We start from the raw sequence: 23,888 nt of genomic DNA on the forward strand, positions 1-23,888 counted from the left end.
TAATTTTAAAATTTACAATGGAAGAAGTGAATTTTCTATCACCACCAAAGTACAAACTTGCCACAAGAATGAGAAAACTCTGTTTTAGGTCATGTTTAGATGGAAAGAGAAACAATTGTTTCTTGTCTTATAATAATTTTTTTTCTTCTTCTTGTCATCCACATTAATTATCCACATTAGTCAAATTTCTTATTTTTCAATGGCTAATCAAGCTAGTTGTCCATCTCTTGGCATCTCCTAATTTAAGGGGCTTTTCCCCTTCCACCTAGTACACATAATATAATCTGTTCACCACTAGCCAATTTTGGCAGCTGGGGTAGGTCCATGACATAGAAAAACACAAACCTACAGGAATTCAAACAAGAGCCTCATCAATGAATTCAAAGTGGCCATCGATATTCAATCAAAACCTGAAATTGATCGAAGTCAATCCAATTCCAGCCAATGTAGATTTTTCTGTCAATTTTAGGGATAGGGAGAGAGAGGCCATCCCAATTCCAATGAATCCAATTGATCGATTCATAAGATTTCTAAGGTTTGGGAGGAGAGAGAGAGAGAGAGAGAGAGAGAGGCGAATATGCAGAAGTGTTGGATTTTTTTTTTTTTTTTTTGGTAAAGGTTATTTGCTCTTAATGGGTTTCACCAAATGATTGGATTCTATTTGAAGGCATTTTTATAAAATTTGATTGATCTTTTTACCTTTAGTTTTGAGCCATTAAAACATGTGCTTACTAATGGTCTAGCAAATAAACAATAGCAATCGCTTTATCCCAAAAAATCATAAACACTTCTTTACTTGTTTATGAATTTATTGATGTATTGATTTATTTTAATAAAAAATAGGGGTCATAAATCATACCAAACACCTCTACTGATGGTAATCGATCAAAAAAATATAAATTTAAACTAGCCAAAGATAGCCTAAATACCACTAGTTTATAGATTGCATGCAAGTAAACAAAGCGATGGCAAGATGTGACCCATAAGGAAAGGGAATAAAAAAGCAATAGCATAAAAGGTTGGCTAAGTTTAGTAAAAGGAAAAAAAAGAGAGAAGCAGGTACTGTAGAAGAAGAGGAACTTTCACCTATAGTGAAAAGAGAATGTTCACAGCATAGACATCTTAGCATGGGAAGGGATATATTTGACACTAGAAAATAGGAAGTGAGTTTATAATAACTTAAGAGTCCAATCACAAGGTCACATCACCATTGATGAAAATATTCTTTCCATCTACAGTGGTGAAGTAAATCCCAGAATATCAAGGGAAAAGGCACATATCAATGGCCAAAGGTTCTGCAACCACAACATTAAACCCAATTGCATTGCACTGCATGGTGTCCTACTTCACTTTTTCCATGAAAATTTATTCCAAGCCCCAAATCTAACTTAGATGGTTGATGCAAGCACGCATGCTCGCCGGAGGAGGGGGTTTGGGATTGTTCCAATAGACATTTCCTTTAGCATTCTAGACCTCTACGGGCTATGCCTCAAGGTGCTCTTGAGGGCAACTGGTACACCAGTTGCTGTACCAGTTGCTGCAGAGTTTCAGCAGCAATATCTGGGATGAGCCACAGATGGTAGTTCAATGTCTAAATAGTAACCTGAGACATTTCTTAGAATAACCATTGCACCATGTTTTAAAGGGACCTACAGACCATTTCCTGCATTTGTGATATCAGGACATATGCTAAAAAGGCCAATTGGTGAGACCGGTGGTTTCTTGCTTGCTTTAACGCATTAGTTATCATAGAGGTGACAAAACTGGGCAGCATAGTTTTACCACTAGTGAATTCAAATCAAGAAACCCAAGTTGAAGCATCCACATGCTGATTTGGTCTAGGATTTTTGTACCGAAGATCTCAGTGAGAATTCAGCATAAATAGAGGGAAAAAGTGAACCTGTATGCTTGCAACACCCTGCAGATTTCCTCCTTTGTTATGTGTAGAAAGTGGCTGGGTGTAATGGAGAATTCACTATCAAAAATAGGAAACAATGGCCAAGTCTGAATGTACCATAACATACAACAATTTTTTTGTAACACAAACTAATTTTGAACACAGGATATTTACTTCAGAGACAATTCTCCCCATTTATGATACACACTAACTTTACTAAATTCTCCACATACAATCAAGCAAGAACTTTGTTGTAATAATTCATGGCAGAAGGATCGAAAATGAGCACAGATCTACAGACCATTACTTTGATGCCTGAGCTTGTACTTGATAACCTGGTGGTTTGCTTTGACTCACCGCTGATGACATCACACGTAATCGACTGGCTATTTCTGTGAATGATGGACGAGCCACAGGATCAGGGGCCCAGCATTGCTCCATCAACCTTCTCCATTCAGGGTCACAGTAGCTTGGCACAGGTGGCCTCAACGTATTATTCACAATACCTCCTGCACATGGTTCTCAAATCATTAAATCAGTAACTAACCCCAGCAAAATACCTACCACATCACTAGATGGTATCCAAGTTAGCAGATCTACAATGCTGAAGAAGGATTTAACAAAGTGGATAATTCCAAAAACATTGGCTTGTCCATTCTACCATATGTCACAACATGAGAAACGACCAGTTCAGGTCTGAGATTCAATCCAATCCGTCATCTGCCCTGTGGCATCAAGATTTTAAAATGTGATTCAATTTGATACCAGTATCATATCTGGTTTCACTCTACCTGGTTACATTTGAATCCAGATCCAGCTGAGATCTTCTGAATCTAAAGGATCTGACTTGAATCTGGATCCATTCCAAATCAGATTCAGTTCTGGATATAGATCACAGCATGCAAAGTTTTAATAGAACAAATTGTTCCAGATCTGGATTTGAACCATTTCATGATTTGTAGATGGCATCAATTTATCTAGATTTGACATAGTCACATAGAGCACCCATCTAAATAATTTGAAGGCTCAACCCAATTATCATACAGAAGATAGAGAAGGATATTAGAGAAATACCTATAATTGCACCATAGTGCATATTTGCGTAAGGCTCCTCACCTGTGAGTATCTCCCACAAGACAATACCAAATGAGAATACATCAACCTGCCATCGACAAAAGCTGAAGCATTAATACATATGAAAGTGAATAAGGTTTGGGAGGAACAAGAACAAATAAAATTCTCACACCCACCCAAGTTTTATCTAACTATTTAACCAAGAGAAAACAGGGATTGAGAATTTTCTCCATATAAAGGCCAACATAGATCAGGTCAGCATTCCCCAGAGTTACAGGGAGCTTGGATCAGCCAGCTCTCTTTTGTTTCCTATCCCTTTATGCCTTTAGGAGTATCCTTTGAAGCAGCTTACCTTCTCAGAAACTTTACTACTACTGCCATTCAGTAGCTCTGGAGCCATCCATGGTAAGGTTCCCCTTACACCGCCAGAAACCAAGGTATTTCTCTTTATCTTTGACAAGCCAAAGTCACCTACCTGTAAGACAACAAAAACATCAGTCTCAGCTTTTCTTTGTAAAAAATCAATAATGAAAGACAAAGCATGCATTATTATGCTAGCAACATTCACAAAGTACAAACTTCTATAGGAACTATAGCTATTAAACCCAAACCAACTGTCAGCCAGCTGAGGGGCCAAGCTTAAGGTTCGACTTCTGGATGGATCAGGATAGTCCCATGACAACAAAAATTAAATATTTGATATTACAAACTGAATACATGAGAACAATTTATTGAACACATGAGAAAAAATTACTTTCTTACTGAATCAAAAATAAATAAATAAAAAATTCTTCGACTGAATATAAAAATGACAATTTGCTAAAAAAAAATAGCACAAACAATAATGCATAAACAATGTATTTCCCTTTCCCTGTCATTTTGAACAGGGGAAAGGAAATAAATAGAGAGAACAAAATCCAAATAAATTAAGACTGGAGTAGAAGACAATGATTCATATACAAAAGGCTTGGCCTGATTTCGAAAAACAATCAGATAGGCTTGACCTGATTCCAAAAAACAACCAGATGGTCCTCGTCATGTGAAAGCCAGCTAGCTTGCTCAGTTTGGGGTTTTAGCCCAATTTTGGGTGGTTGCAACAAAGCTGCATCAAGTGATATGGTTGGAGGTTGAACACGAAGTTCACAGGCCACAGAGGTTTTCAATGACCACAAATGGAATAATATTGTGCTGAAAGTAATGATACTTGCCTTGCAAATGGGTCGTATTGGATCTTTAAGGTTCACCAGCAAATTATCGCATTTCAAATCGAAATGCACAATATTCTTAGAATGCAAATATTCCATTCCAAAAGCTGCATCCATTGCAATAATAAGTCGCTTACGACGATCAAGATACCTGATGACATTCAGGAAAAGATAAATTTGAGGAAGATTTTTCAAAATATCAGTAGTGTCAACATGACTACATGAGATATATGGGAGAAGTGAAGATTTACCTGTCCTTGCGAAGTAACACATGCCTAAGAGAACCATTGACCATGAACTCTGTCACTGTGGCTAATGTTCCCCCTGGCCCATCTTGAACAACACCATAAAATGCCACAACATTCGGATGGTGAAGCTTTGAGAGAATGTCAGCTTCTCGCCAGAACTCCAAAGTCTGGGTGAGGGGGGTGCATCAAACTGTTTAGCTTGGCATTTCAAAAGTTTGTGCTCGATTGATATGAGAAGGTCCATGAAAAAGCAATTATAATCAACTAATTACCTAACGAATACAATCAAGGCATCACTTGGGCTCCATTTACTTCAACATAAAATTGACAGAAGTAAGAAAAGGAACCTAAATTTTTCATTACAGAGATTGTTTAATTGGAAGTAAACATAATGGACACGTAGTTCTACAATGGCCTCAACTGCTTAATGCCTCAAAAGTGCAAATTAAATTATGAGAAGTAAACTTTACTTTGGGCATTTTAAGTCGACACAAACGGAGCCTTTTTTCAGGTGGGGAGCATAGTGTTCTTAATGCAAAAACACAATGGTTTCCCACGAAAAAATAGAAGGATTTGCTTCATAACAACATGATTTTATTTAAGCTAGAAAGCTCACCAATCTCTCTTGTTCAGATGATCGACCTGTGAAGCAGCTCTTCTTTATTCTCTTAATTGCAACATCTGTCCCTCTCCATTTTCCATGGTAGACAGTTCCAAATGTGCCAGAACCAAGCTCCCTCAGTTCTTCAAGATCTTCATTCTTTATTATCTGTTCAGACCATTCAAAAGAGATAAGCATACACCTATACAACGACGGAGAAAATTTCTCAGCATCCAACAATGATATGAAGCATCAGATATGGCAGCCTTGAGAATACTTAATCAGATTATGTAAGCATCTCAAAGGGTGACAGCATTACACTTTTACATGGTTACCGTCCTGCATGGCTCCTACCAGAGCATAGGAGCGAAAATCCACCAGAAAGATACGATTTTCCCTCCACCCTCCTCATTCTTGGAAACATTGTTGGCAGGGATGGCAGCCAAACAGATATTGGCTTATCAAATTCATGCAGTGAAGTTTTCAAAATCCTCTGGGTAATGGGTCAATTAGACCTAAAACAAAATAGTATCTAACTGAAGAAGAAAAGAAAGAAATAGCAGGCTTGCTCACCATGAACGAAGCAAGAGTTTGACCATTACACTAACCATAAGAAAAAACTAATCATTCCACTCAAATTATGCTGATTGCAAGGGTCTACATACACGATGTACCTACATGAATGACTTTTGAGAAAAAAATCCTAATATGATGCGACTTTCGCATAAAAAAAACATTATATGAGTCAAATTACAATTTAGAAACTCCAATGAATCATTACCCCTTTCCTAAACAATAGAAATACTAATTTAAGAAATAGACTCCAAGTAAAACTCCTGATCTAATTAAACTTTCTAAAATAGAAATCCAATCACAGACTGAAACCTTTCAAATGGCACCAATATCAGGCTAAACGGATGTGTTTTAGCCTTCCAAAAATAGGACCAAAGGGTAGTGATGAAAATATCCATTTATATGTAATAAAATGCTCCCAAACTCCAATCTCAGTCCAATGGTCTGTAATGAAAAATCAAAACTACAAAAACTCTTCTTAGGGATGATCCCAAATCAATCCAGCTGAACCTAATCACATGCAAAACCAAGATATCCCATGAACCAAAACAAAAAGACTACCAAGTGAAAGCCAAAACCTGATTAGGCCATCGAAAACAAATCCCACTAGGGGCAGGATCAGGCAGTTCAACCACCTAATCGACCCCACTCCCATGCATACATGTTGGTGTGAAATCAATCTACACTATCTTTTGGGAATCCTCTCAATTCTTCAAGTAATGAGATTATATGATAAATAAAGAATCTGCCATTACATGGATATGAAAATCGCCTTAACCTCATTATCACCATTTATTAAGCTCATACTCTCCATAAAATTTATCTCATCATGCCCTATAAATTGCTAAATTCCATAGAAAACTAAATCTAACCATAAAACCCATTGAATTTTGTTCTTCCTTTTATAGGTCCAGAAGCCACAAGAGCAAAAGACTAGTTATTTGAATTGGTACAAGGCCACATTATTCAATATCCAAATCTAACTGCTAATTTGAGAGGCTGATATATCCTTAAAACACCGCCAACTAGATAGCAACCCCAACATCTGAACAAATGTTACTTGTTTAGTTGGTAACATTCCAACCGATTCCAACCAATTAAATGATGTCCACAAAAGGATACATTGTCCAAAATCTCAGTCCCAACAAGAACAATGTCAGAAATTGACAATCTGTTGATCACTATTGGGACCAACTTGACCCTGTTTATACAAATTTGAGATAATGGGAATATTGTAAGATATAAAAAAGATACTAGGTTTGTTCAAATTTTATAATACGTAATATATTAATTTCTCGATAGATAAATTATATAATATGTTTCATTGATAAGACTTTGTGGCTTTAAACACTAATTTTTAATGTTTTCTGAGTTAAAACCTTGTAAATCTTACTTTTTGTTTCACTAATTATGCTTTTATTATACTTAACAAAAATACTGTCCAGATTGAAACCATGTGGGAATGGGCTTGTCTTCTTGCAATATCTGGATAAAGACCGGGACTGAGTTGTATATCCATGGAAATAGCATATTCATCCAGCTTTTACGCCCTTGTAAGAATTTGTATGATTGAGCATGAACTGTCAAGTTTCAAGGTCAAAAACCCATTTGTACCTCTGAATAATTAGTTATCAGGTTAAAAATTACCTATAGGGAATACAGTCACTTTTTATTTTTTGAAACACCAAACTACCATCCTTTTCAATAAGATTTAGCCAATTAGGTATAAGTTCACTCTGAACCCGCAGCTCAAATAGCCAAGGTCGGTGGGTGTAGCTCTTTCAGAGCCTCCCCCTGCTCGAAGATCAGACAATATGCTATGTCACGAACGCCATAGGAGGGGCACTTGGGTTGAGCTGAGCCTAGCACCTGACCGGATGAACTTCCACTGTTGAACTTAAATCTGTTCCGCAGAGAGAGGGTCGGCAGATCAATCAGAAAGGTTGAACCTCTCTGGGGAAGTCGGAATAGGAGAGCACTCATCTTAGGGTAGGATTACTACTTTAGATGCTTTCAACAGTTATCCACTCCACACTTGTCTACCCAGCGTTTACTGTGGGCACAATAACTGGTACACCAGAGGTATTTTTCAAGAATGAGGTGATGGGGTAGAAGTCTTTTTGCCTCTGATCGTGGCTTGTACTTGAGCAAGCAGAATTTCCTCAGAAGGATCAATAGACTTCTCTGAATCAGAACTTTTTTCTTCGTCACCAACTTTTTTCTTTGTCACTCTTGTTTCCCTGAGCGTCCTCATCAACAACCTTCGCTCAGCCCATCATAGCCTTATCCTTGAAATCAAGGTGAGGCCTCAACTTCTGTTTCAGTGAAGTCTGTCAGGGCATTTCTCAAAGACATCCATTAAGCAATGCTCCCCGCTAGGGATGGTCTAAAGAAAGGCCTTCCTGCGGGCATTTAGACCTTCAAGCCTTCTAAGATCTTCAAAATCTCAAGAAACAAAATAAAGGATGATCTAGTGTTAAATCCACTTCCAGTCACCAATGGATACAGACTTGTCATGTTTTCATATGTAAGCATTCAAAGTTTAGAATTTCATTGAACTTAGCCACTTTAACCATTGGAGACTTAAATGCAAATTCAAATCAAGAACCAGGTAAGAGTGTAAGACTCCAAATTCCAAAATGTAGAAACATCAGATTAGTCCTGTAACACCCTCATTTTTCGAAGTTACTGAAGATGATTGACTTCATTCAACTGATTCGGAACCTTTTGGAGGAACCAACGACCAATTGTGCGCCTTCCTCATTAAAGTCAAATCACAGAGTAGGACAAAATTATCAATTCATCTTATCAACAGAATGAAAAGAATATAGTTATTTCTGAACATTATAACATGAAAGCTAATTTATCCTCATACTGCCCAAGTAAATGCGGAAGGCATATTGTAAGCATCATACCTGCAAAGTACTAATATCAAAATCTCCAAAAGAGGAGTCAATCAAAGGTCCACCAATATTTCCCATTGCTAACTTCCCATCCTGCAAATATCAAACAAATAGTGAGACACTGGAATTAGACAATCTAACTCAGGTGAAGCAACGTTAAGAACAGTCATTTAGTCCAAGTGAAGGTTAGGAGGAAAATACCTCATAATCTGAATCTGGTGTTCTCAGGTTTTTGCCTACTTTTGGATAGGACATACCATCAAACTGTCCAACCTCACTGCCATTGACCTGAGTGTGAACATAAACTGGATGAGTACTGATGGCATCAGCTTCAACAGGACCAGATGATTCTCCCTGAAGTTCGTCAAAATTAATTTGAGAATCTACATGGCCCAAATCAATCTTTGTAAGAGGGGATGAAAAACCAAGATGGTCTTGGTCCATAAGAGAAACATCTTTCTTAACAAATTCGTCTTGTGCCAATTTTTGAAAGAATGACCAATGCTGAGGTTCATGGTTCTCCATGTTCAAGCTTAAACCAGTTCCATCTTTGGGTAATGGACTAATACCAGAGGAATCCTCTGCGAGACTTGCCCTAGAAAATATATCAGAAAGAAAATCACGAGGAAATCGATCATTGATATCAATAAGAATATCTCCATGCTCAGGTCTGGAAACAACAACAGAGGATTCCTCTCGAGAAACAGGTCTAGCCGAGCTACCTGTCCATGGATAAGGACGCATATTCCCCATGGGGTGGTTACCATCGGTAGCCTTTGAAGCCACCTCTCCCAAATGACTAGACAAAGATTCTTCTTGGTGCTTCAGAGAAGTGTCCCGGCTTGCAGCTGGAAATTCCGGCTCTACTGTTTCACTGGTAGATGGTTCTTTCTGGGGTCTACCCTTATCAGTCTCATGGTGTAGTGAATCCTCATTCTTAGTATCTTTATCATCAACAGGGCTGAGTAATGAATGGTTTGATTCAGATTTATGAAACTTGGAGTCCAACCCCTCATCAGAAAAGTTGGGCTTCATTTGATTGATCACTTCAGCTAACTCTTTGTACTTCGCAAACTGCACCAGCCCATCTTCAATTGTTGGAGGGTTTGCATAGGTTGGTTTTGCTGATGATATTGTCTGCTCTGTCTGGGAAGCCACATTTCCTCCATGTAATTTATCACTGCATTCTGTGACTGAATCCTGTTGTGCCAAATCAGACCGTGCATGAGACATCACAAACTGAGAACCAAAGGAATCATCAGACTTCGATAGCCGGTTCAGTAACTCCGCTTGCTCCCTCATAGGAATCCTCTCCGAACGAAAGATCCTCTCATTCCTCTCAGGAAGCACAGGTGGCTCAGGATAGCCATACTCAGGCTGATCACCCTCAGATTCAGTATATCCAGCAGTAAATCCTCCACCAGATGCGTGGTAATGGTCATCTTCATTAGATTTCATAGTGTACGTAGCATTACCAGCATCAGAGGGTACTGAGCTCTTCGCAGGATCCTTCGATTTAGAATTATTTTTTGAAGATAAAGATAATGCTACTTTCTCTGGCACCGAAGTGGCAAATGATGCTTCTTCAGCAGGAATATTATTTGGAACAGAAGCATCAAACTGCTGTGAAGAAACAACATACTCATTTTCTAAATATTGAGTTTGTTCAGCTTCACTTTTCTGCTGGACTGAACCATCAGCTTTCATTTTAGCAACCTTTATTGACGCTTCTGGATCCTGTCCCATGAAGCCACCATATGGCATCCCTCCGGTCATGCCTCCCTGCTGTGTTTGAAGCCCTTGGAGTGGCATAGGAACTGAACTTTCTAAAAATGGTGCATGATTAGAAGGATGGGAATAAAAGCCATATTGCATTGGCACAGATGAGGAAGCAGCACTCCTCCCATCCAAATCATGGAAGCTTTCCAGTGGGTGGGCAGCAGAGATTGGATACTGCTCAGCTTCTCGATGATGCATTATCTGACCCTCATAAGACTGCACATGGGTGTCATAAGCACCAGATGAACTTGGGATTGGCTGAGAAGACTGAGTAACAGGAGGGACAAGAATATCCGTCAAAGGATCAATGTTAGCCCCAGCTGATTCAGTTGCAACCCTACTTGTTTCCTTTCCAAAATCAAGATTTAATAATTCATCCAAATTATTTGCTGAATTGCTTGATAGAACATGCCCACCGGAGTTCCTTTTTGGGCCTACATCCATGCCATTTACAGCAACTACATACTGAATTTCAGGATCCCCTTCCATGCTACCCAGACTAAAATGGGGGTCATCGAAATCAGTATCAGAAAACAAAAACATCCTAAGTTTCTGTGATCCTTCTGCACCTTCTGTTACATTACATTCCTCAATCATATTCTGCAGATCCTCATCACAAGATACAGAGACCAAAGCATCCAGATCCTCCCCAGGAAGTTGATACTTAACTGTATGAGGCTGGTTGTATATTGTCAACGTTTTCTGCATAAGCTCCTGCCAAGAAATGTCTTTGCTTATCCGAACAATACGTGTTTCACCTCCAACGTACCTGAGTTTTCCATCACTAGGCCGGGGTAGGATTTTACCACCAAAACTGCAGAGAAACTTCATCTTTGTTGATGAGCTATCAGAGGCTCCTGAAGAGGCATACCCATAAGCTCCCCGATTACTACCGTTTCCTGATGTGGTACGCGGTACTGATCTCACAGAATCATAATAACCTTTTCTTTCATTTCCTGATGAATCCTTCCTCTCAAACTCTTTAACTGGACCTTTCTCTGCAGTACTAAGGATTGAAATATCTGACCCACTTTCCGATCCTGTGTGACTCATGCCCAGAATGCCTTTCAGATCCATATACCCCGTTGCGCTGTTCATATCACCAGCAGCATTTGGAACAAAGTTCCTTCGAGGATTCACCCGTTCTCGCATAAATTCAAGAGCAAACTCCTCGCCTGTTTGAATAGAGTAATTCAGTACAGGTTTGGGTCCACCTGGTATGGTGAATTCTGGAGGACGTATGTTTGTATTAATTGAGCTTGAAGGATCCTGCATAAGCCTGTGATTTGCACTGCCAACTTCCTCACTCCTCACTTCTTTGGAATTGTATCGTAACTGATAACTTTTGGATTGCTCCATTATCCCTTTTCCGGGCTTTCTATCCATCTAATTCAGTTTCAATGAGGAGAAACAACAGCCGTGAGACTACCATGAAGATCACATGAAAACCATATTTGGGCAGCCCAGTCCAAAATGTAGCTAATCACAGTATTGCTTGTGAATGCCATTGCCAACCATCTAGATTGCACAGAGAATTCAAGTTTCTCAAAAGGGAATTTGAAACAGGAAATAAGCATGCGCTAATTTCCTACTTCAGTATCCTCAAGTGAGAAACATGCTAGCATAAAAAAAAAGGCCGAGCACACAGGACACAAAGGAGTAATTGCAATTTCTCCCCAAATAGCAAGCCTCCAAGCTTATTACCCTGGAGAAGAAAAAGGAAAGAAACAGCCATCAGCTTCATGTCAACTCAAAATGGAAAATAAAAAAAGAGCAACCCAGTGATCAAGGCTCCCACTACTGCAGGGTCTGGGAGGGGCAAATGTACCAACTCATAAATGGAAATGATGTTTCTAAGAGATGAAAACCAAATCACTAACCCAGTGATCAAGGCTGCCACTACTACTACTACTACTACTTTCCCCGGACAAAGGAAGGAGAATATAGGGAGAGACTAGATAGGGATCACCACTAGTAAGTTTAAGTTAACACCTGGTATAACTTTATTTGCACTTCAAGAAAGAACATATAGACAACAGAAACAGACCTAGAACTAGAACTACCTTTAATGCTGCTGACTTAAGCAAGTGGAAATAAACAAACAGAAATAATCACATTGCTTCTTTCTGGTTAAGGATCTTAAAAGAATAACAGACCAATGCAAAGCTGGAAATCTCCTCTCCACCCACTGTTTCCCCTTCTTTCTAACATCCAAACTCAGTTGTGTAGAACCCCAGGAATTCCATCAGATGCATACAACTATTTCTCATTTTGTTTAACCTTCAGAAGAAATTATACCTTCATAAATGAAGGGTTTCCTACCAATCAGAAGGGAGGAGATGAAGTCTTCGTTCCACTATAGGGACTTAGGAAACCAATTGGACCAGAAACTGAAGCACCTTTTGTAAATTTAATTGAAATACCACCAACCAGAACTACATGGAAAATGACAAGCTTCCGGGCCCTGACTTGATTCCAATCGAATCAGCCAAGTCAGCTGAGCAAATATTCTGATATTTTAAAACCATGCTGAGTCCAAGTAAAGGTTTAACAGGAACACAGAATCCCTGGGTTCCCTCACAAAGTCAATTTAGCCCATTCCCCTATTCAAAGTTTGATTTATAAAAGCTCACTTTTTCACGTGCATATCTGGGTAATATATATTACATGTGTTCTAGTTCAAGTTTCATTCTTAAACTTAAGCATTCAAGCAGGCCTTCATTAGTTTCCACAATTTATTTCCAAAAGTTCCTGTACCAGAATTTATTTAGTCTCTGAGTTTGAGCTTTGTTTGTTCTTTAAGTAATAGTGGGCATTTTGTTGACCTATACTCTGAGCCCCTGTAGTAGTTGATCGTTTTTCCAGGATTTTTAAAGGGCCCAATTACTGACTTTTCTACAAGCTACATCCTCCTTGTTTTAAATTGATATAAAATATAAGTTGTTGAAGTCAATCCAAAACCATGATAGAAGTTTGCTATAGAGAATTTTCATCTCCCTCCCTCCCTCCCTTACACCCTCTGCCTCTCACTCCCAAAGCATATCTAGACAACATTAAACAGAGCAGTTTATAAGATTGTGTATACAAGGATTCCAAGTGCAAGATGACTTAAAACCACAATTGAAAAAAAAAAAATCATAACAAACTAGAAACCAACCCTAACTGGTCATGGTCATAACTTTAAATAGAAACAATCCAAAGGATGCCCACCAACAGACATCCAAGGTCACCATTCATGAGAACTCTTACATGGAGTACACAATCAACCAATAGAGACAAGACCAAGTCCCATTAACTTTATTTTTCCCTCTTCTTTGATGAAAAATAGACTTCATACAAAACACAAACATTTCAGTTCTTTCTTGATGAATAATGATATAAAAGAGAGTAGAATACACTAGAGACATATTATACCACAACATCAACAATTGCAAGCGACATGAACTACATAAACTTGTTAAAGACAGGACTACGTACACACAGCTCCTTATAACTCCTTAACCTTCATTTTCTTGGCTTTTTGTTCCATTTTTTACTTTCTCCTTTTTTTTCTGGGAACTGAAGGACCAGGCTATATAGGACCTGCAAAATCATCACTGCAGTGGAGATCTCTTGATGATTGAGCTAAATCTCAAGCCCATGACAGCACGACAACCTTTCTAGTGCTAAGAAAGCTAGGAACCAATTCCATAATGGATTGCACCATTGCTAATGTGGAATTGATCTCGAACCAGTGGGAGATCAATTGCAACAGGATCAGTGATATAAGGATGAACAAAATAAATAACAGATTTCTTTTTTATTTTTCTTTTATTTATTTATTATTAATTTATTTTTTTACATATAAAAGAAAAAATAAAAAGGATATGACTTGGGCATCCTACCTAAGCCTCGATCAGAATCACACTAACCATGCAAAGCCTCTCACCTTGCAACTGCATCTCACAGCCCACCTTGCCTCTCAAAGGGAAAAACAACATAAAGCCATCATCTTCTTTTGTCTAAAATCGTTGGCTAGATTACAACCCCTCTTTTAATTTATAATCTCAACGAAAACAAAATAGGAACACTCTATTTTGGTTGGAAGGTCCCTTACAATAATAGTAAACTCTCCATAGAAAATAACAAGTAACTATAAAAAAAAAAGTAATTTTAAAATAATTAATTGTTAAGCTACCTAGTAGCTGGGATTTACAATAAAAGAAACAACTAAATAAGAGCCCATGGCTTCCAAAAAGGCTGTTGGAATATCCAGTAAAATATTCTCCATGTAATCTTCTAGAAGATCTCCATGCAATGTTCTCATAATCGTCTATCTGATCTTCAAATCAAATCTTCTAAAGATCTCAAAACCAGATATGCAGATTTTGTACCAGAATCGTAAACCTTCTTTCTCTTATGTATGATCTGCATCAATTCTCCCCAGCTTGGAAAAACTCATCCTCAATTTTTGAATAGTCAAGGAATCAGATCTTTTCAGTCAGTGTAGGTGAGAGGGAAGAGCACCGCAAATTTAGGAGTGCAATAGGAATCCTGTTGCCTTTTTTTCCTTTACCTTTGGCCCTTTGGATGGAGAATGGTAAGTGAGAGCATAGAGAGAGGGTCGGGGTGGGGCAAGAGGAAGGGAGAGAATTAGGGATGAGATTCGTGGGTGAGGCGAAAGGTGGAGAGAGATTTGGGGATCGGGAAAGATACGACAGAGATAGTCAGGGATTGGGAGAGAGAGCAGAGGTGATTCAGGGATGGGGAAAGACATAAAAAAGATAGTCGGGGTTGGGGAAGGGGATGGGGAGAGAGATGAGAGAGAATCGGGGGGTGGGGAGAGAGAGGGAATTGGAGATGGGAAGGGAGACCGAGAGAGAAGATCGGAGATAGACTTACCTGCTAGGGTTTGCGTTGCCACTACTTTTTCAGGCCCTAAAGCGGCTGACTGAAATGCGATGGGCGAGATATCTGGGGATGGGGATAGAGCGTTGGAGAGAGAATGTAGAGGGATATTTGTGGGTGGGTAGAGAGCTTAGAGAGAGAGCAGCGACCTAGTTTCCTTAACACATTCAAAGAAATTACATAACTAAATGTCACTTTCTCAGATTATATAATTATGTAATATTATAATTATATAAGATTATCATTGTTATATTACATATAGTCATATCTTGCATGCCTAGGGACGTCTCTGAGAAATATAGTGCTTCCAATGGGGTTTTCTTCGGTTTTTTCTCTTGAAGGGCGTTCTCGTCCTCTGGAGTGCACAACCCTTTGCAGAACCCAAATCCGATTTAAAACGAGAGAGATATCCCTGCTTTACTGAAACCCTGTTGATCAGGGGCATTCTAGTGATTTTCATGACAAATAGTCTTACACGGGCAGCGGCGCGATCTTTCGCTGCGTCACGAACCTAGGAAAACTCACTTCTGAGCCATCTGATTGCCTTCAAAAAAGAGGGTGGAATCAAGGGCATTGGATCTTCGCAAATCGCGTCATACGATTGCAGGTGCGGTGAGAGAAGTCAGATTGGAATCTTTACAGTGGTGTACAATACTCTGTCAATACACTGTTAATGACTTTGATATAGCTTTAATTCTATGTATCACAAGTGTACAGGAATATATACGCTGCGCTAACCAGAAGACTCGCAACGAAATCTGTTCCGTCTAAGCTCAGAGCCTCTACGTGTGCCTCACTAAGAACCTCATAAATAGAATCTGATGACGTGGCTAGATCTCAAGCACTCAAAACTTGATCCTATGTATCCTAGAATCAGATTTTATGCTCTTTACCTCTCAGATTACCCGAAAGGGTATCTAGCTCATAACTTCTTCGTTTTATGCCCAAATCGACCCAAAGAAATTGCAAAAATGGCGTTTGTAACCTCAAGAACGTGAATTCTTTTGTTTCTGCAGGTAAAATGGGCAGAGAGCATCCAAAACTCGTCCAAATTTCTTTAAATCTCTCTCAATTTGATTCTTTTATGTGCAACCGTACAAGAATCATTGTAACTTCTCCGTCTGACCTAGAAATTACGCGATTCAACTTGCGTTGAAACCATGACTCGACGAAGTTCATTTTTTATTAAGACTTCAACTCCCAGATCTGCAACCGGCCTTTGATCTTGTAAAGCAGTTTTTATGAATTAATATATCAACCAGGTCAACTGACGCAAGCATCACCACTAAGGAAACGAAATTTCCTTAGTCCTTTTTCTGTGAAACAAACCCAAGCACTCATCATAGAAGATTTGACCAGAGACATCCAGACAAGGTTCCTTGGTGTATGCTTTTCGCTGATGATATTGCGTTGATAGATGAGACAAAAGTATGGACGCTAAGTTGGAGCTATGGAAGTCAACCTTGGAATCAAAAGGTCTTAAGATAAGTAGCACAAGGACAGAATATATAGTTTGTAACTTTGACGGTTAATGAAGTGGTGAATATTGATGACAAGGTGATTATTTAGGTATCTGAGCTCAATCATAAATAAGGAAGGGAATATAAAGGATGATGTTGCCCAGAGAATTAAAATAGGTTGGTTGAAATGGAGAGGTGCGTCTAGAATGTTGTGTGATTTGTGTATTCTTTCAAAGCATGAAGGAAAACTTTATAGGACTATCATCCAACCAGCTATAATGTATGGGACGAAGTGTTGGGTAGTTAAGAAGCAGCATATAGATAAACTAAGTATAGCAGAGAGCAAGATGTTGAATTGGATGTATGGCAAATTAGGGTGGCCAAAGTAAAGAATGACCACATTAGAGACGAGTTGGGAGTAGCTTCGATCCATGATAAGCCACGTGAGAGTCGTTTAAGGTGGCATGACCATGTTCAACGGAGGCCTTCGGATGCTTTAGTTCAAAGGAGTGATAGTATTCTAATTAAAAAAGCTAAAAGAGCCAGGGGCAAGCCTAGAATAACCCTAGGAGAGGACGTGAGGAAAGACATGCATAGCCTAGGCCTTCTGTCACGCATGACTTCAAATAAAGCTGATTGGAGAGCAAGGATCTATATAGCCAACCCCATTTAGTTGGGATAAGGCTATGATGTTGTTGTTGTGAATTATATACAAATATACTTATATGAATAAAAAAAAGCCATATCAATGCTTATTATAAATAATAATGAACTAATATGAGAAAACCAACATATAATAAAAAAAAATCATAAGATATAGTATATAAACTCATGAAGTGTCAATAAGGCGCGTTGTCGACTTGGACCCAAGAAAGAGCCTAGACCACCAAGGAAATGCCTTAACAACTATGGTCTAAAATCGTTGGCTAGAGTACAACCCCTCTCTTTTATTTATAATCTCAATGAAAAACAAAATAGGAAATCCCTAATGGTAGGAGGGCTCCTTACAACAATAGTAACTCTCCATAGCTAAGAAAGAGTTACCAAAATAGAAAGTAACTAGAAACTGTAAAAAAAGTAACTAAAGTACTTAATTGCTAAGTTACCTAGTACCTAGGACTTTCAACAAAAGAAACTACTACATAATAGCCCATGGTTGACAAAAAGGCTGCTGGAATATCTAGCAGAATATTCTCCATGCAATCTTCTTGCAATCTTCTATATGAACTTCAAATAAAATCTTCTAAAAGGAGATCTTAAAACCAGATATGCAGGTTTTGTAAATCGCAAAACATCTTTCTCTTCACCATGATCTGCAATTTTTTTTTTTTTTTTTTTGGATGAATCACTATGATCTGCATTAATTGTTCTATAGGCTACAATATCAGGATAATGAGGTTCATGGATGTTGACAGGTTGGATGTTGTTGTTGTTGTTGTTGTTGTTGAGGTTCATGAATGTTCAGTTTGAGACCCAAATCACACCCTCTCAGATTATTCTTTATTTGATCTTTCAACTTGCAACAAACAAGGTGTAAGTACCCTCTCCATTGACTGTAAGATTTCAGGGAGAGAAATGAAGAACGAGAGGAGGTGGTGTGAAGGTGTGGGCCTGCTCGAGGTCTCCAGCTACTCTCATTTCACTCTCTGGAGAGGAGCCACTCCCTTCAGATAGTCCCCAGGAATCAAAACAAAGTGATAGAAAAAGAAAAAAGAAAAATTTAGCCTGATTAGTTATTGCAGCTAATTCACATGAATGATGATCACGAGCAGAACCAAGGGGCAAAAGTGGCTATCCCGTCATAGATTTGTTCATTCTATGTTTTGTGTATCACTGTATGTAAATTATTCTTTTACAAGGGCATGTAATAGGTAACACTTATACACGTAGATGGCACATGTCATACTTCTATAAGGTATGCTGACCTTTAAAAATCCAATATGCTTGACTTGAAAGCACACCCGAGGGATCTTCTACACTAAAGATCAAAAAAATTGAATATTCTAACCTCCTCATTGATTAAATCTCTTCAGATGGCTGACATACAAGATAAGAAACTCTGCCAAAGAAAAATTCCTAATTGATATAGCATATGATTACTGTAAATCCCCATCTAGCAAAATATTACAAAAGTCATATCTATGGAGCCATATTGACTATTGAATGTTTGTTGCTAACAGCCACAAATTTGGTGCATTACCTAATGTCCCTATCTTAATGCTCCCACATAACATTGATTAATGACTGTAAACAGACAATCTGGACCAAACAATCCAATTTGAAATGGATAATTAGCCTTACAGGTTGTTGGAATACTACTTATGAATGCCTTAAACTACTAGTACAATCCTACTTATTATGTTAAACAAAACCTTTACGCTACCTATGCTTGAAGCTTAGAGTATCACTTAATCTTAACTCATTGGACTGGACATTGGATCACTGAACCCATGCTTGAACAGCACAATATCAGATCCAATTTTTAAAATGTTGTCTATCTTGCAGCAAATACTGTGGTAACAGTGTTGGAGCAAGGATTTTCAGCGCCTACCTCGGCCAAATTTTGCCTCTCTCCCACCCCAGGGAAAATATTTCCAGAACCTCTGAGTATGACTGGAAAAAATCCCCTCCAGTGAACTCAATGAAAAAAATTCAAAACCACAAATCCACCAAAACTATGCATTAGGTTTTTTTTTTTTCAAAGGCAGCAGGCAACACAATGACACAGAGTGAACATACAAAATATTATTAATATGACAAATAAGGATGGGACAGCAGATCTAATTTCAGCTTCAATTGGTTCTCCATGCTTGAAGAGTAAAACAATGCAGAGTTTCATTAATCTACTTGTGAATGATATAGATACATATATTCATGTATAGAATATAGAGTATAGAATATAGAGAATACCATGTAATAATCATATACATTTGAAATGAAACGGAATTCTGTTCATTGTTGACTAAAAAAACCATAAATAACTTGAATATTTTAAAAAAAGCGGAGAAAAAGAAGACAGAAGCAGGCCATTGCAGGAACAGAACAACGGATTTCTAACTGGAAAAAAACAAAAGATATGGACTATAATGTACCTGGAGTTGTATGCTTAGAATTTTGATGGTAAAAATAGTCAAAATTCCAAAGAAGTCCCAAAGGGAAAATCTGAACCAATCATACGTAATCAATAACCCTAGTTAGCCACATACAACAGGCGATCACCTCAAATTCATTATCCCAAATACATACTAAGAAAACAAATCTGAGTCCCGCACCTACCTTTCCCAGCCTGTTCAAACTTCCAAAGAACTCAAAACACATTAAACAATATTCAATAACGAAAACCATAGCTTCAATTTAACATAGAACCCAAGGAAGATGAAGAACAGTTTTTTATTCACTTCCCACACAATCCAAGAAAACGCGTAGGCGTTTGCATTAAGATAGCCCTAAATTAAGTTACAATCACAAAGAAAAATCCATAAAAAAATCTAACTTTCTAATAGATCCAAGTCATACCGATTCAAATCACAAAGAACCTAGTTCGATCAAAAATCAGATAAATCTTTCATCTTATCCGTACCTGCAAAACCACTCGTATAGAGACTCTACACAGTACCGAAGCAGCTGATTTTCTTCTCAGTAATCAAGAAGACTCCAGTGAACTTGCCATTACTGCAACTAAATAATCGACAAGATCAGCTCTCTCTCAGTTTTACTTCATTTTTGTCTTTCGAACAAGTTTCGAAATTTTATTGGCACAGAAGAAAAAAAAAAACGGCTGGAACCTTTCTCTCTCTCTCTCATCTATTGCTTTAGGACTTTCAGGCACGCAGTGAGGACGGTTCTCTATTTTGGAATTGTTTTTTTCAAATAAATCTCTACCCTTTTCAATTTTTTTCCGCATACGGGCTACGGATGATATTTTTAGGTTTTTTTTAGTCAAAATACTCGAACCCCAAAATGCCAACAAGCAATTTCTACACCCATTTTGGCCATTTAATATATACAGTTTTACGTATGTGCCACTATTATTTTTGTGACCAATTTGCCCCCATGTATGACCATGGTATTAGATGTGCATGTGTCTGGATTATGTTCCACATTAGCACCTCTATTCCCTCAATCGCCATCAGATTCATAGTGTATATAATCAAACCCGGGTTAGCACAGTTGGTTTAGAGGAGACCCGGTATTTTCTCTTTGGAAGTGAAGCCCTGTGATCAAACCTTCGCCATTACGTTTCAAGCTAATCCAATGAATGATGCATTGATTTCTTTTTTTCCTTTTGTCTTTTAGGAGAAAGTTCTCTAAGCAAGCTATTGTATATAGAAAAGACAACAATATTATATCATATGAGTAGAAGAGAGATAGATATAATATGTCTTTTTCTTTTCTTTTTTTTTTAGAGAAAAGGTTTCTTTGTGCTGTCGGGAGCAGGATATGCTAACATCTCTCTCTCCGCATGAAATGGTTTCATTAGCATCCAATATACGATGGTGTTCTCTAGGCCGTTCTAACTCTCTATCTCCCCTTCCCCTTCTCCTTCCAAAAAATGTTGACAATAGAGCAAAACAAGATGATTTAAGAGGACCTTACCAACCTTCAAAGTAAAGGTCAATTGTCAACATCATGTAAGTGATTTACCTGCCTTACCCATTTGCCCGGGTAATTACAAGGATTTTTACCCTTTACAGAGGTAAAACGGTTAAACCACAACCTAACCATACCCTAACCATGATCACCCCTTATTATTCACTAATCAAATCAAAATCAACTTGATACTATACATCTTATCATTGATAGAGGTTGAAGATGGATTTTATTATTCACTAATCAAGTCAAAATCAACTTGATCCTATACAACTGATCATTGATGGAGGATGAAGAGTGCCAATCCATCATAAATTTTCTACCATACAACTCACTAGATTAATGATAACTAAATATATTTCTTAATGAGGATTAGGCTTTGTGCTTGAGACGTCTAAAAAATAATCAAGAAATTATAAAGCATGGATATCTTTGGAATTAAGAAACCATTCTCAAAAGTAGATATTGACCATATTAATTACACATGGAGATGTGGGTTCCATAAAATATAACTTCAATATTCTTTTGTTCTTGATAATTAATATTTAGTTCATGCCTGAAAAATATAAATATTTTATTATAAAAATAACCTTATCTGTGGAAGCTTGGTCGGTTTTCCCTCTTAGTTTATGGTATCCTAGTAGCACAGCATAAGCAAGCTTAAGGTCTTAGGAGGTGGGGGTCAAGGAAGTTCATTTATTGATAATCAAGAAATAAAAAACTTCATCAGATCTTAGTTGATGTCGGTGTTATATATATTTTCCGATTATAAACGGTCAACAACACCGGCTTGTTGATCAGATCTTAGTTGATGTGGGCTTCTTGCTACATGATGCTAGCAAGAAATATTACCAAACAATTCAGTAATCTGAAATTCCAGACGAAATTAAATACTAACAAGAAAATTTTGATTGAAATGGGGGTATCAATCAGTTCGTTCAATTTGACTTGATCAAATTGAACTGGTCTTTAGTCTAATTTGGGTCAAATTGAAACCGGCTTGATAAGGTTTCAATTCGCTTCGATGACATATTTGTATTGGATTGGGTTAATGGGCTCTTATCGATTTATTATCTGATTGAGTTAAAGTATTTGGAGAAAAATATATATATTTTTTTTCTTAGTTTTTTTAATATTTTTTTTGGAGATTTACATCGGCCTCCCCTGGTATTTGCCTATATTATATAGGCTCTCCTAAAAATACGTTTATTATATTTAAATCCAAAAACTTGACCCCGCTAGCATCTTTGGAGGGTAAGCCCGTTAGACGGATAGAATTTTATTGAAAATCCTTAGATGGATAGAATGTTATTGAAAATCCGATCTTACCCTTATTGTGTTCAGCATACCTGCCCTCATTTGGATTTGATTTTGTTTGCAGGGTTCTTTGGAAACTCTCAGGCGATTGTACTTCTCTCCGACGAAGTCTCCGCAGGCGAAGTCGTCTCTGCCGAAGTCATCTCTGGGTCTGGGGACCATATGCACATCTACAGTCTAGACTAGTCACTCACACCTTCTCCAATTAATGGGAAAACAAACATTTCCTGCAGATGTTTAAAAGCAATTTAATCACACCCACCCGCTACCTCTCTATCTCTCTCTATCTTTTATGCAAATCCTCACCTCTCCTTCAAGCAAGGTTGCTCTCACTTTTGCTCTCTTTCTTTTCCTTTTGTCTTTCTCTTCGCTTTTTCAGTTTTCTCCTTTTCGGTTTCTGGGCTTTTGTGTGTTTCTTGAGATCTGCTTTGAATGAGTTGCTCTCAAGGTAGCTGCATTGACTATAATGACGCTTTGACTGGCTTAACTGGTGCGAAACTCAAGGTGACTCCTGCTTCATTCTTATTAGAGGATGAATTTGATGATAACGAGCCCAAAACTCGGTTTAAGCTTTGTAAAAGGAAAATGATTTGGGAACTTGGTTTGGGCTGTGTTCTGCCCATACGAAGGCATGTTAGTCGCCTAAAGATCCAAACCAAGGGGAAAAAGATAATGGTTACTTTTCAGAGCATAACAAAGCTTGGTTTCTCGTCGAGTCCAGTGGTCTCGGCCCCGAGCTCACGAACGCAGACTCACAATCTGTCCATTCTTCTTTCAGGTTCAGTTTTGGTTCGCAGATGGACCTTGAAGCGTTGAGCAGGTCTTCCTCTACTTCATCTGCTACTGTTCTTATGGTGAATTTGAGCACTGGTTTGTCAGAGTCTCAATCTTGCGACAAGAAATGGCAAAGGCTGTCTTTGGAGAGGAGTATCTCTCCGGTGGAGATGACTTCGCCTGCAGAGCTTCTCCACGTACTTCGTGAGAAATGAATCCGATAAACCCTAGAAGAGCTTGATACTGATGATTTTCCTCAAATGAGTCCTGGATAAAAATAAAAACGAAGAATCAGAAGACCATAATCACAAGAAAAGACAGTAATTTCAACCAAGATTAAAGAAAAAACAGAGAATTCGAATTATACTTCTTGAATTGAAATGAAGAAGAAGAAGAAAAGGAAGAGGGGTAATTTTGTCTTTTTATATTATAAAACTAAAACTACTCTAACAATGTTACCTTTTTTTTTTTTTAAATGTAAAAATGGATTTTTATGGGTATGATGTAATATAAGTAAATGTCAGGGGAGATTGATGTAAATCACCCTTATTTTTTTTATTTTTTTTTATTTGTGTTGGGC

The 23,888-nt window shown here is 38.0% G+C and overlaps 1 protein-coding gene across 3 annotated transcripts; it reads right to left on the bottom strand.

The window, feature by feature from the left end:
- Positions 1-1,955: 1,955 nt before the first annotated feature.
- Positions 1,956-20,487, bottom strand: LOC122093387. Of its 3 annotated transcripts, XM_042663719.1 has the most exons (10): positions 20,208-20,486; positions 19,720-19,789; positions 8,703-11,985; positions 8,514-8,594; positions 5,041-5,193; positions 4,428-4,591; positions 4,180-4,327; positions 3,324-3,446; positions 2,972-3,059; positions 1,956-2,406 (listed from the first exon to the last, which is right to left on the bottom strand). In XM_042663719.1, exons 3-10 carry the CDS (start codon positions 11,664-11,666, stop codon positions 2,201-2,203), a joined length of 3,927 nt encoding a protein of 1,308 aa, XP_042519653.1. In that variant the 5' UTR covers positions 11,667-11,985; positions 19,720-19,789; positions 20,208-20,486; the 3' UTR covers positions 1,956-2,200. The 3 variants fall into 3 exon arrangements, with proteins under 3 accessions (XP_042519653.1, XP_042519654.1, XP_042519652.1); XM_042663720.1 differs by lacking the exon at positions 19,720-19,789 and having other exon boundaries at positions 3,014-3,059; positions 20,208-20,487; XM_042663718.1 differs by lacking the exon at positions 19,720-19,789.
- Between the last annotated feature and the right edge of the window lie 3,401 nt (positions 20,488-23,888).

This window comes from Macadamia integrifolia, chromosome 11, assembly GCF_013358625.1.
Source record: "Macadamia integrifolia cultivar HAES 741 chromosome 11, SCU_Mint_v3, whole genome shotgun sequence".
Classification (NCBI taxonomy): domain Eukaryota; kingdom Viridiplantae; phylum Streptophyta; class Magnoliopsida; order Proteales; family Proteaceae; genus Macadamia; species Macadamia integrifolia.